The sequence below is a fragment of the Callithrix jacchus genome, chromosome 13 (assembly GCF_049354715.1).
Source record: "Callithrix jacchus isolate 240 chromosome 13, calJac240_pri, whole genome shotgun sequence".
Classification (NCBI taxonomy): Eukaryota; Metazoa; Chordata; class Mammalia; order Primates; family Cebidae; genus Callithrix; species Callithrix jacchus.
In genome coordinates, this window is record NC_133514.1 from 80260946 (window position 1) to 80275853 (window position 14908).

The following is a 14908-nucleotide window of genomic DNA, read 5'->3' on the forward strand; positions in this document are numbered from 1 at the left end:
ACAAAAAAGTAGAAAATTTGAATAACCCTATAGGTATTAAAGAAATTTAATTTCTAGATAAGAACTTTCCCATAAGTAAAACTACAGACCCTTCGAAACTTCACTTGTGAATTCTACCTAGTATCTATAGAAGAAATAATATCAATCTTATACAAGTTATTTCAGAGACTAGAACAGGGTTTCTCAGCCTTGGTACTATTGATGTTTCAACCAGATAATGATTTGTTGTGAGAGGCTGTCCTCTGCACTGTAGGATGTTTAGCAGCATCTCTGGCCTCTGCCCATTAGATGTCAATAGCAAACCGCAGTTGTGACAATCAGAAACCTCTGCAGACGTTACCGTATGCCTTCTGTGTGGTAACATTCTTTCCTCCTATCATACTCGCAAACCACTTGGACTATAGGAAGAAGGAACTTTTCTCAACTTCTTTTGTGAGGTCTGAACCTGGTAAAAGCATTAGAAGAAAAGAAAATGACAGACTAATCTTCCGCAAGGGCATAAATACAAAAAAAAAAAAAAAAACCCAGACACAAAAAAAATCCTTAACAAATTATCAGCAATTTAAGTTCAGGAATATGTAAAAAGCATAATAACAGCTGGACTAAATAGGATTTATTCCAGGAATGCAAAGTCAGCTTAACATTTGAAAATCAATCAATGTAATTTGTTATATTAACATAATTTAAAAAGACTTTAATCCTTTTTAAAGATTAAAGGAAAACTTCATCTCAAACAGATGCAGAAAAAGCATTTGACATAACTCATCCAGTCTCATTCATTAAAGAAAAAAGACCTCTCAGCAAGCTAGAAAATTGAGAGAGTATCAACAGAGATACATCTCTTTAATAATGAACACTTTTAGGAACAAAGTAAAGATGTGTCCACTCTTATCACTTTTATTCAACATTGTATGGGAGGTCCTAGTGTGATCAAGCATGAAAAATATTGGGAAGAAGTAAGCAAAACTGTCTTTATTCTCAGATAACATTATTGTATACATGGAAAAATACTAAAGAAGCTACGGAGACAAGCACTAGAATTATTAAGTGAATTTAACACAATCACAGAATATAAATTCAATGTATAAAAATAAAATTTATTTCTATATAATAACAGTAATTAGCATAGAAAATAAAAGAAAACATTTATAGTAGCATCAAAGCCATCAAATAATTAAGAATAAATTTAGCAAAAGAAGTAAAATATCTCTACACTGATAACCACAAATAGTGCTGAGACAATTTTAAGAAAACTAATTTTGAAAACTAGTTTAAGAAAACTAATGGAAAGAAAGATATGCTCTTGAATTTGACCACACAATATTGTTATAAATATCAAAATTATTTTCCAAACTGAATCTTAGATTCAATGCAATTTCAGTCAAAATACCAACATACTGATTTATAGAAACTGGCAAACTTATTCTGAAATTTATATGGAAATGCAAAAGGACTAGAATAGCAGTGACAGTCTTTGCTATTCTAGAAGACTCAATTGAAGGACTTATGCTACCTAATTTTAGGTATGTAAATTGAAATTATATAATCAATATAGGTTGGTATTAACCTTAAGGTGCATAAATAGATGAATGGAATAGAATGGAGTCAAGAAACAAACCCACATACTCATATGCTCAACTGTTTCTTGACAATGATGCCAAGTGATTTAGTAGAAAAAGGAAAGTTTTTTAAACAAGTAATGCTAGGAATATTATATTTAAATATTGGATGTCAATTGGAAGAAATGAACCTTGATCCCTACCTCACACCCTAGCCAAAAAATAATTTGATCTTGAGGCATTAGAGTGTGAGTCGTGTGAGAAGGGCATCCGTAAAAGACGGCAGCTAAGCATAGAATATCAGAACTTGTGCTGGATGAGGAGGGCTTCCATATGGGGACTGCACTGGTGTTGTGTGTTGGAACTTGAGCAGAATGAGAAGGAGGTATCCATGTGGCATTTAGCCCTGCATGGGGTCTTGTTATCCTGAGGCACAAGGAGAGCTTCCTTACAGCAGGAGTAGCCCAGTCATGGCTAGGTAGGGAATGTGTTGTAGGGGAAAAATAATTTTTTCTTCAACCCTCATAGGTTCTTAGTTGGAATGGACCTATGGTGAAAAAAAAGTTTAACGAGGAAAAGAAACATAACTTTATTAACATGTATGTTTTATATGTACATGAAAGACATTCTGAAAATGAGTAGTTCTCAAAGATGTCATTTTCATTCTAGTTTTTATAGCATCTTCAACGAAGAACAGTAAAATTTTAGAAAAGGAAAGAGACAAAGGTAAAGGACTCTGAGTTCCTAAAGGTAGCAAATTGAGTCAAGACAACTAAATGGCAGATGAAGGCTAGTTAGTAAAGCTCATTAATGTAGACTCCCCTGGTGTTATTTCCAGATGATAAGAGTCTAAAGTTGCCTTCAGTGTTTAACCTTTGTTCTTTCTAGTAGAAGGTGCCTTTTGTCTCTGTAAATCTGTGTTCAGCTTTTAGGCAGATAAAGGGAGGGCAGAGAGCTTTCCTACATTTGCTTTTTCTTTTCTTTTTTTTGAGACAGTCTTGCTCTGTCACCAGACTGGAGTTCAGTGGCATGACCTCAGCTCACTGAAACCTCCGCATGTCCTTCGTTTCTTGGGGTAGCACGTTTTGTCTCCTACAGTGTCCATAGAAAGGCATATTGTCAGAAGCAGCCCAGAGGCCTGTGGTGTGGGAGAGGTAGGCTGGTAAAAGATGAGTAGCTGTGGTGACAGAATATTATTTTATTACAGAAGTATTAAGTAAGTAATTATGGTACAGGAGCTGAAAAGAAGTATTTAGGTAGTTAGTGAGGGTAAGAGAGTCCTCAGTAAGACTTCCCTCTTAACAAAAAGCAACCTCCAAATCATTTCTTTTCTAACAAAGAGCAGCCTGAGAAATTGAGCTGCAGACATAGATGACCAAGCTGGAAGCTTATACCAGTGAATGCCGGCAGCTGTGCCAATAGGAAAAGGTTACCTTGCCAGGCATGTTCAACATGGAACCACCATCTTCCCTTTTCTTTGTCAATCACATGTACAGTAAAGGAACAGGCAACATGGCACTGGCAAGGTAGAGAACCTATCTGCATAATAAAAGATTAGGGTGGAGTGGCCACCTTCATCATATACTGTGTAAATGGCACACTTGTTCCGACCAATCTTTTGCGCCCTATGTAAATCTGACACTGCCTCCTCAAGCTTGTCTATAAAACTCCGTGCATTTTACCATGGAACCAGAAGACCCATTCAAGAGCCCCTCTCTCTCTGCAGGAGAAAGAGCTTTTCTCTTTCTCTCACGTATTAAACACCCGCTCTTAAATTCACTCCTTGTGTGTCCACATCCTTGATTTCCTTGACTTGGGACAACAAACATCGAGTATTACCCAAGATGAATGACACTGCTCTGACTATATTAAGGAAAATGGCAGCCAGTTTTTTTCATTGTTGGAGAAGGGGTATCTATGGAAAGGGAAGAAGCTAAAATGAATCCTGTTGGTTTAGAGTTGGAATTTTGAAGAAATGAGTATAAACTCTGTATAAACTCATGTTTTTCTATATATATATCTACCTATATATAGAAATGACATAGGTATATACACATATTCTCTTTCTGTGTCCACAATAAGGACTTGGGAGCTGTGGCAATCCAGTCGCTTTTTTTTTCCCCACCCCAATATGAGGTACCAGGCCTTTTGGAAGAAATGGCTGATTCCTGGGCTGGTTCAGAAACTGGACAATATAGCAATTGCTTATGTATGATATGGCCAGCACCTGAATCAGGCCGTTGGAAATGTGAACGGAGGAATTAATAGGTATCTATCTGTTTCTCCAGCCTAGATTGTATGGTCTTCTAAATCAAGGACTTGTTCTTTTTCTTAAAAAAAAAAAAAAAAAAAAAGATACATGCCAAAATTTGAGTAGTTTGTGTGCCATTTTTTCTCTTACACTCTCATTCCCTGAAGTGTCTACCTTTTCTCCCCAGTTTTACTCACATCACTCACACCCCTTTCCTTCCTGCTGTCCCCTGAGGGTTTCCTCCAGGTACCTTAGAGAATCCCTGTTTCAAGGAAATGCACTCTTTTCATTCTGCCTTTTTCTGAAAGAATGTTTTCTCCCAGTTTTTGCAATAACTCAATAATTTTCAACCCTACCTAGACATTAGAATCACCTATAGAGCTTTTTGAAAAGGAAAGGAGAGAGTGAGAGAGGGAAGCAAACAATGTCCAGGTCCCGCCCTAGACTGATTCATTTAGTTTCTACAAGTGTGTGGAACTCAGTCCATCACTCTTATTAAAAACTCCCCAGATTATTTAAATGTATTGCTAAGCTGTGAATCGCTGCCTAAAATCAGCATCTTTTCTGAGAGCATCACTTTCTAAGAGAGGCCATTCTTTCTGTCACATCTGATAAACAACAGAGAGAAGAGTGCCTGCATTTTTCTTGCAAATCTCTTTCTTTATGTGAGTCTAAATATATGTCCAGTTTTACTGCAGCGCTTCATTCTTTTCTGTCCTTTGTTTTCCATCATTATCTCACTAGGACCTTGACATCCCACTCAGTCACTTTCTCTCCCATAACTCCTACCATCATTCTGTGAGATCCCAGTATCCATATGGTTGATCTGTCCATTGCCAGACCTGAAGAATTTTTGCCTTCCTCGGTTCACTCCAGCATGGCCACACCCAGAGCTTGTTCTCACACACTGTGGTTTCATCAGAAAAATTATTTACTCTGCCATCCCAGCTTCTTCCCTTTCAGCTTATATTCTCATGTTTCTCACATACGCTATACCAAGCGTTTTTATATCTGTGGTGTTGTAGCTGTTTCATTTTTACTTTGCCTTAAAGGGATATCTACATTATTTATTTCCCTTCATTTTTCTGCCAGTCTTTCAGTCAGTCCTTGTTCCCTCACTTTCCTCCTGGACCAAATGGTTGACCTTAACGACGTCAGTATATTTATTTCCCTTGACCCCCAGTCTGCTGCGTTGTCCCAGTAAAATCCTAACCCTCGATCTCTCACGCCACTTTCTCTGCTTTTTAATCTGTGCACCTGAGCCCTGCTACAAGTGTATGATTTCTATTTCTGTTAGGGCCTCAACATTTCTGGAAAATCTTTTTCTTTCTATTTCTATTTTGATTTTTCTCAATACCTACTCCAAACCTTCACCTCTCTTTTTAATACCCACTTTACTCGCTCACAAGAATGACTGCATCTCCTCCTCCACCAGGGAAATGGAAATGGAAGCATTTTCTTTCTCAACTCTGTCTCCCTCAACCCTACCACCTCTAAACTCAGTCAGCTGATAGCAAAAAGCCATGGAGTTGCTGATCAAGTTACTTTCTTGAAATATCTTCTCAGATGTTCCCTAAGTACCTCAAGCTACGGTTAATCTTTCCCACCCTTCCCCAGTCCTCCTCTGCATTGCTTATCAACCCAAAATTCTGCTAGTCATTCTTGACTTCTCTCTCTTTTACATCAAGTTCTGCCCTCTTTAAATCCTAAATACTTCTTAAACTGTGTCTTTCCATTCCTACTACTGCTTCTCTAGTGCAAACCTGCGTCTCTCACCAGAGCTGTTTCAGCAGCCTTCCAACTCATCCAGTGTCCTGCAGCCCATTCTCTAAATGGTGCCAGAGTCATTTTTCATAAATTCAAGTTGGATCATGTCATTTTTCTCCTGAAAGCCTTTCAGTGACTCCACCTTGGCGGCAAGATAGCGTACAAGCCCCTCAGTATGGAAAATGTAACCTTTCATGATCTGACCAGCCCTATCTCACCTGCTTCATCTCCATTCCTCCCTACCCCACACCCAAAATTTGATGCTGTAGTAATACCCATTTAACTTGCCCAAAATATGAGGTGAAGTGTTATTTGTTGGCATATTTGCTAATACTGTTTTCTTTTACCTAGACCATTCTTACATTTTTTTTTCTTATCTCCCAAGGTTAAGTTTGAATACTTAAGGAATCACCCTTCCCTTACGTAGATAAAGTTAGGTGCCTTGCCCTTGTACTCTCATAACATCCAGTATGTTCCTGAATTACTGCATTTAGCTTATGGTATTAAAAATTCTGTTTCCACATCTGTCTCCACCAGTAAAATCTCTTTCAGAGCAGGAACCAGGGCTTTCTCCTGTTTGCATACCCAGTACCTAGCATACAATAAGTACTCTGTAAATGTTTATTTTCCATTTTGCCCAGCCTAGTCCCACAGTACATATCAGGCCCATAAACTGTGTACTTCAGTAAATATCTGATGAATATATAAATGAATGATTGATTTGGAAATTTATTAAAAAGCAACAAGGAAAGCAGAAGTTGAGATAACAGAGGTTTTCTTATGAGTAACTGGGAGGAAGGGATATCATTAAGTGAAAATGGAAACAGATGGAGGAAGTAGTTTCAAGATAAAGATACTGCACTGCTTTAGCAAGAGTTGGTTTGGGAGGCAGGAATAGACATCCCTTTACAGCTTTTCATCAGATACTTGATCAGGTCAGCAGTTTTGGCAAGCACAGTGAACTAGAAGAATCTATTTAGAAATCATACTTGAAGACATAGAGGTGTGGCAAGGATCACCAAGAAAATACTAAGAGGGAAGAGGACAGGGACAGACTTTTGGAATGTTTACATCTAAGGGGAAGGAAGAAGTCTAAAACCAGAAAACCAATCAGTATAATACAAAGACCAAGGGAGAAAACATTTCAACAAAAAACGTTTTCTTGAATTTCTTCAATTTTTATAGGGTGATCTGGTAACAACCAAGACTATTCAAAGAAGAAACTCATTTTGATTTGTTCTTGGAAAAATAGTTCTAGTCGGTATGTCTGTTAGAATAAATTATTGTTTTCTAGACATTCAGCAGAGAAACAAGGAGACAGGAGATAGTTATGGAAGGGACATGATGAGAGTTTTTTGTTTGTTTTTAAAATACAAAATGCATGCCTTTTGGAAGAAGTTAAAACATTCAGAGGTATATAAATTAAAATATAAAAGTCTTTCCTGTATTTCTTCTAGTCTCTTTTAGTTTGACATTTATCCATCCAGAACTTTAAAAATATTTTTCTATATTTTTGTTTCTATAAAAATGAGATCACATTATATATTTTATTATTGCAAATTGCTTTTATTTTATTTTAATAGCATGTCATGAAGTTTCCCCACATCAGTATGAATAATTACCTCATTCTATTTAATGGCTGAATAGTGTTCTTTATGATGAGTATGTACCATTATTTATTTATTCATTCTCTTATTGAATGATACTTGCCTTCAGTTTTTCACTATTACAAATAATTCTCCAGTGATTATCTTTGAACAAATATTCTCATGCTGTTGCTCATGTAATTCTGTGGGAGAAATTATTTATTTATTTATTTATTTTTGGAGACAGAGTCTCACTCTGTCTCCCAGGCTGGAGTGCAGTGGCATGATCATAGCTCACTGTAAACTCAAACTCCTGGGCTCAAGCTATCCTGCTGCCTCAGCTTCCAAGTAACTGGAACTGTGGGCACATGCCACCATGCCTAGCTAGTTTAAAAAAAATTTCTTTAGAGATGGGGTCTTGCTGTGTTGCCCAGTCTGATCTCAAATTCCTGGCCTCAAGTGTGGGATAAAAGTAGAACTGTTGGAAGAGGGATGCATTTTTATTTTGTATTGACAAGTCACCCACAAAAAGGTGATACCCATTTGCGGTTCCTGTAGTAGGTATTAAACTACTCTTGTCCCCATACCCTCACTGACACTGGGTATTAATGGAGGATCTGCTTGTTTGTAGCCCTAGGAAAGAATCCAGTTTAGAGATGATTGAAAGGCATAGTCATAGAGGGGATGGGTCAAGATGGTATCAAGAGTGCAAATAAAAGGTAAAAAAAAATTTTTTGAGACATTAAGAGAGGAATAGTAGATGAGTGAATATGGAAATAAATACAAATGAAGGAAGAAATTTTCCATACAGTCATCTTTATTTTAGGGAAATTATAAGCCAAGTTCCCAGTTGAGATGGAGGATTACCAAGATAGAATTTTGAATAAAGGTACAGAAAAGCCTCTGTGAAGATGCTGTAAAGAAGCAGAAAGCAGTCAGTATTGGGAGTTCATCTGAGCTGAGAATGAATCAATTTGGGGGAAGCCAGTGGTTGGGGTTACATTAATTTCTCTACAAGAACAACCAGAGTTGTAGTCGTTGGATTTGCCTGGGTTTGGGGCTTTCTGGGTTGATGTAAATTTATATAACATTCATAATAAGGTACTTTTATTTTCCGTGTTTTCCTCTTCCATGAGTACAATTTGTATAACCTAAGGTACACATTTTCCGGTCGGTCTGCACAGGAAAATGGTCCGTGTTCTGGTTTAAAAAAAAAAAAAAAAGATAGAGTATCACTTTTATACATTTTCTTGTGCCCACCATATAAAGCCGTGTAACTAATAATTTTATTTTCTTTATATAATTCTGAACATAAAGCCATTTACTTTCTTGGTTTTATTAATAAATTATGATATGACCAAACACTACTAAAAATTCTGATTGATATAAACCAGAGACATTTATATAAGAATATGTGATTTAGAGCAAAGCAGCTGGCGGAGCAGAATAGATCTTGAGGTCAGCCATGTCATCTGAGCCTCCCCCACCACCACAGCCCCCGACCCATCACACTTCAGTCGTGCTGCTGGACACCCCTCGGACCCGCGAGCACTCACCATACCCTCTGTGGGGCAGTGTGGTCCCGAGCCTACTGCCCACTCGCCAGAGGACAGCCTTCTCAGCGACGGTACAGGCTTCACAGGGCCCCCCGTCTACAAATGAGTCTGCAAATGTTTGCTGATCCAAGTGCCCTGGCTTCATTACCCCAGCTGATGGCAGCCCCGACATCTTCCTGCAGGTCTCTGACATGGAAGGGGAATATGTCTCAGGTGAAGGCGATGAGGTCACCTATAAGATGTACTCCATCCCACCCAAGAATGAGAAGCTGCAGGCCGTGGAGGTTGTCATTACACACCTGTCACCAGGCACCAAGCATGAGACCTGGTCCAGGCACATCATCAGCTCCTAGGAGACGCTGGAAGCGCCCCTTCTCCTGTGCCTTTGGGAGACTTTTCAGGGAGGAGGCAGCAGACACTGGAGATGACATTCTTCCACAGGAGACGGGGCTTTGCCAGGGCATGGCCCCTTTCAAGTAGCTCCTGGAGGAAGGTGTGTGGGGAGCAGATGCTCCCAGCCATCAGCACAGCCTCTGACCATGGCAACAGCCTCTCACCATCTGAAGAGCATTAAAAGCATTTAAAAAGGGAAAAAAAAAAAAAAGAAAGACTATGAGATTTGAATCCTGGTCAAAGGCCACCTGGAATAAGTGATAGATCTAGCAACACTCCGTTCAGCTTATTCTTGTCTAGAGATTCCCTCTGCTTCTGGGGAGTTTAAACATTTTGATTTTAGAGTCTTGTTTTTTGAGTAGCTGCCTCTGTGTGTTTCCAAGTCTTTTTCTTTAATTTTCACATTGTTTATGGGCATGGGGAAGACAAAACCCAAGTGTCATGAGTTTGTCGTGAACTTAAAGTAGAGGGAACAGCGGAATAGTGAGAGATAACACATCTTTAGAACATTTCTCCCTAAAATAAGAAAATGTTACAAGAAGAAATGTGCTAATGGTGGGAACACAGGTTATTAAAGAAGAAAATACGTACATGTGTTCATTTTCATTAAAATGCCTTTTATCCTGCATTTGTCTTGTTGACTTTTTAATGAAATTATGTAAGTATGGAGTCTAGTTCTTCCACATGCACTATTACACTACTCCTTACGTGCTCTGGGTACATAATAAATAACAGTAACAATTGAAAATTAGAAATACAAATGCATTTCAAGGCACGTTGGTGATATTTTAATGCCTAGTGTTCATTTTTAGTACTTGGAAAACATCTTAGATATGCACGTCTTATTTTAGCATACTTTTTATTCTATAGATGGTCTGCTTCTTAGTCATACTCTGTGGCTTTATCAGCTGTTTCATCAGTTTGAGTCTCATTTCCCCAACTCCCAGGATAAGGTTTTCAGAATAAAAACCATTTCTTTTCCAAAATTTTTGTGACAGGACACAAAATAGAGGTTGAGTAAATTATTTAAATTATACCTCAGTAAAAAGTAAGATAAAGAAAGTTATTAATGAATTGCATTTCAGCCCATGCTGAATTTAAATATCTGTATGATCTTTGTCCCCTTCTATGCCTTCAACAGTTCATTCATCATTGTTCTTTCAGTTTATTAAAGTCAGACTGCGATGGCCGGCTGCTTGGAACGTCATCATCCGTTAAAAAGTACCAAGACTCCCCAAACAGTGGAGAGAATAGGAAGGAGAAGAAGACAGTTGGGTTTCATTTGCATATGAAAGATGAAGCCCAGTGGTCATGTCAAAAGAAAGATACCTATAGACCCCAAAGAGGTAAGTTTAACAACTGTAGTAGCAAAATGAGAAGCTGGCAGGGGAAGGTAGTTGCTAGCCAATGAATTTCAGATGATTTCCTACAATGTTGAGCAAAAGTTAAATGTTACACACTAAAGCGTGCCTGCATGGCCACAGGTAACACATCTACTGGATTAGTGAATTATGTCTGCATTTTTCTTAGAATACTGGTATGAAAAACTGTATCTAAATTGTCCCTCTTTTTTTTTTTTTTTTTTGAGATGGAGTTTCGCTCTTGTTACCCAGGCTGGAGTGCAATGGCGCGATCTTGGCTCATCGCAACCTCCACCCGCTGGGTTCAGGCAATTCTCCTGCCTCAGCCTCCCGAGTAGCTGGGATTACAGGCATGCGCCACCCTGCCAGCTAATTTTTTGTAATTTTTAGTAGAGACGGGGTTTCACCATGTTGACCAGGATGGTCTCGCTCTCTTGACCTCGTGATCCACCCGCCTCGGCCTCCCAAAGTGCTGGGATTACAGGCTTGAGCCACCGCGCCCGGCCAATTGTCCCTCTTTTTGCAGGCAACAACTGTTAAGAATTAGTCAGCAGTAAGTATGATCATATTCTAAAATAATGTTCCAAGTGAGTAAAGAGGGCAAGATATTGAACATAAATCTCTCCTGGAAAAATAAAGCCTAACAACTACAGTTAATCCTGAATTGACTGGAAACATCGGGAGGGTGGAGGAGAGATCATGGACAACTCCCCATATTGTGACTAAAACAAACCTCACACGTCTAAAGCATATATTGCCTAGCAATCTTTTGAATTTGTCAATAATATTTCCTGTTATGTGGTAGATTCTTTTTTTTTTTCAGACAGAGTCTCGCTCTGTCACCAGGCACCAGGCTGGAGTGCAGTGGCACTATTTCGGCTCACTGGAACCTCTGCCTCCCAGGTTCAAAGGTTTACGCAATTCTTCTGCCTCAGCCTCCCGAGTAGCTGGGACTGCAGGCACATGCCCCCACACCCAGCTAATTTTCTTAGTAGAGACGGGGTTTCACCATGTTGGGCAGGATGGTCTCGATATCTTGACCTCGTCATCCGCCCACTTCGGCCTCCCAAAGTGCCGGGATTACATGCGTGAGTCACCATGCCTGGCCCAGTGATTCTTAAAGAAATCAATTATAAATAATTATATTAAATGTTGAGTGAAGCAAACTTGTTTCCCAGTTGTTCCTGGAGAGGCTTTTGGCTTAATCTGTCCTGACATCCTTAAAGGAATGACTTTGGAAAAGAACGGAGCAAGTCTGAGCTTCATTATACAGAAAAGATGTACAGGAAACGGAGGGCCAAAAAAACCTCTGAGCCCTGTCCTGCTCACACCTCTTTCCTAGGTGTCTTTTTTCCCTTCCCACAACCACTAACCTTGATTTCCTTCTTACTTACCTCTTTCTACTGGGGCTGCACCTTTCTACCTCTGGTGTCATACGACATACTTTTCTCTCTATAGCCACTCTCACATTTATTTATTTGAAAATTGGGCAGTTCTTTGTGAGATCTTGCAGGTATACATCTCCCTGCCTTTCTTCATCTGCTACTAGCTTGTCATGCTTTTTGGTTTAGATTATGATTAATCTAGAAATTGTTTAATCCTCTCCCAGATAATTGAGAGATGATAATTAGTTCAAATTTTGGGAGGGAGGACTATCCACAATTTGAAATAAAAGCAAAAGTACATTTTGTTTGACATAAGACAAAGAAAGGTTTTGTAGACTTCCATTGCTTTAGAACAACTTAGAAGCTGCTTTCTGGTTGCTGCTTCCTAAACTAAAAGTTAAATTGAAGAAACTTTAGGACATAGAATCTTTACTTTCTCTGTTAGCAGTCCTTCAGAAATGGAAAACTCTTACCTCAGCTTCCTCTGTTCTTAGTCATTGCACTTTGGAGAGTGAAGAATTAGTCACAATTGGTGTAGTGGTTACACTGCAAGGTTTAACATAGTCTTCAGTTAACTTGTCTACAAATTTGTGTTGTGTGGCAGCACTAAGATAAAATGGCAAAATGAGAAAAATATAGTGTAATAGCAAAAGAACAAATAACTTGTGTTATTGGTTAATACCACAGCCACAGTAGAAAGCAGCAATTGAAAAGGCACTTTGAGAAAGATATCATCAGGCCATCCCTTGCTGTGGTGAAGGTTAATCTCTCCTGGGCCTAGCTACACAAGTCAGAAGCCTGAAAAGGGCTTGTGTCCAAAAAAATCAATTTCTAATTTGAAACAAAATCATTTTTGACTAACAGGGGTTCAGAACCCATTACTTTTTGCTGTATAGTCTGCTGACATTTCAGCACTTTCTGTTGTGCACAATGAATCCTAATAGTCATTTTATAATGTTGCTATACCAATCAATTTAGCCAAGAGAAAGCTGTTACAATTCTGCAAAGTTTTCAGGAACAGTTTTCACTCAGGGTTTTATTCTCTTTCCATTAGGTTTTTTCTTCCCCCCTTTTTTTGTGGGGTTGGAGAAAGGTTGTAGTGTTGCTCTAAAAAAAAAAAAGAATAGAAACTTTTTCATCTTTCTAAGAGTTTTTATTTTAAAGCATTCACAGGAACTACTGACTTTCTGTTCTGCTCTCTTTTATTCTAATATGGAACTGTTAGCAAAATTATGGTCTACATGACCATTAAAGTGGCGAAAGTTGCCCATTTGAGCCATTCTGCCCATCGCACAGCTAGAGCATGCAGATTACAGTACAGGGTAGAGAGATTGCATTGGCATTTGCTGTGGCCCCCAACCAAATGGGAGATAGAAACTTTCTGTGGATGCTGCGGTAGACTTGGAAACCCTGTTTATCATAAGGCCGATGACCCGGCACAAATGACCTAGGTTACACTGCTTGGTTTAGCACCTTCTTAATTGCTTTTCCCTCTTTAGTGTGTCTGAATTTTTTAATACACTTTTCTTCTGACTTACATATTTTGTTTCTTTTGTTGTTATCCTTTACTCATTAAGTACTACATAGGACATTTACTGCAGGACCATTAATCTTTATTACCAATCTCTTACTCCCTTACCTCTCCTATCCTCCTCACCATTCTGCCAGCTTTACTGATGCTAAACATGTAAAAAAAAAAAAAAAACCAAGAAGAAGAAGAAGACCAGACTATTGTCTCAAGAAACAGCCTTACAATAGCAAGAATACATACAGTATTGTCAAGATTGCACTTAAGACATATAAACTTGTTCATTCATCAGTTTTCGTTGCGTTTATTGAGCTGTGTGTAATAGGGAGACAATACTTGGGAAAATCTAAACTTGAGTAAAGAACTTTTAAAAGGCATAAATCCGGAAACACCCAATCTTCATTCTTCTTTTTTCATCCTTTGCAGCCTCAAAACACTTTTGACCAGCTTGCCTAGAACCTCCCTTTCCTGATGAATCATCCATATTCCCTTTTATCAGAGCCTTCAAAGCTGAGGGCATTTTTTTCTTGTTATGTTGATGGGCTAGTAGAGGCACTGAAGCCACTGAGCACACATGTTCCAGAACTGAAATGTTAAACCTCTGAGCTTGGCACTGCCCATTCCTAAGTCAGGCTGTGAAACCTGACTTTAGCCACTCCCTTCCTCCTTTTTGTTCCTCTGTCTTGAATCTCTACATTCCCTTAAAATGTTGGCAGAGGCTGAACCTAGAGCAATTTGGGTTTACTTGATGGTATTGATTGTGCCCTTCATTTTGTCTTTTGGGTTTTCTTAGGTTATATGATTTTATATAGTAGCTGCCACTGGTTAAGGTCCCCTAGTAACTCCCAAACACATTTTTTTCTTTTACTGGAAGATGATTGTTGTAGACTCAGCTGAAGTGAAGAATGACCTCAGAAGCTCCTAGTTGTTCTAAGTGAGCCTGTGCTTAAAATGATGTGAGTGCTCTTCATAGCCCCAGGTGGGTTAAAGAACAAGACATTAAAGAAATGAACAAGTGGGGTTCCAAAGTGGCTCCCGCCAGAGGTCATGGCGCTCGCGAAGGCGAGGTCATCAGTTCAAGGCTAACCTCATAAGCTCAAACTGATTGGCAGAAAAAAAAAAAAAAGAAAGAAAGAAATGAACAAGTGGCTGGGTGCGGTAGCTCACGCCTGTAATCCCAGCACTTTGGGAGACTGAGGCAGATGGATCACCTGAGGTCAGGAATTTGAGACCAGCCCAGTCAACATAGTAAAATCCCGTCTCTACTAAAAATAGAAAAAAATTAGCCGGGTGTGGTGGTGTGTGCCTGTAGTCCCAGCTACTCAGGAAGATGAGGCAGAAGAATTGTGTGAGCCTGGGAGGCAGAGGTTTCAGTGAGCCAAGATCGCTCCACTGCACTCCCTCCCGGGTGACGTAGAGCAAGCCTCTTTCTAAAAAAAAAAAGACAGAAAAGAAAAGCACTGCCTTAGGAGTTAAGAAAATATGATGGGGGAAGGTTCTATTGTCTTTTATTTTAATGAGG

The 14908-nt window shown here is 39.0% G+C and overlaps 1 protein-coding gene and 1 pseudogene across 7 annotated transcripts in view; both read left to right on the top strand.

Moving 5' to 3' along the window:
- KIAA1328 (KIAA1328 ortholog) overlaps positions 1-14908 on the top strand; it is a 367625-nt gene that overhangs the window by 295870 nt on the left and 56847 nt on the right. For all 6 annotated transcript variants that reach the window (XM_078348025.1, XM_078348026.1, XM_078348024.1 and 3 more), the window contains one exon: positions 10277-10458. In XM_078348025.1, coding sequence (XP_078204151.1) covers positions 10277-10458 — 182 coding nt within the window. The remainder of the gene's footprint in view (positions 1-10276; positions 10459-14908) is intronic.
- Positions 1147-10236, top strand: LOC144579050 (calcium-regulated heat-stable protein 1 pseudogene; annotated as a pseudogene). The gene has a single exon (XR_013525857.1). The product of XR_013525857.1 is annotated as a calcium-regulated heat-stable protein 1 pseudogene (transcript).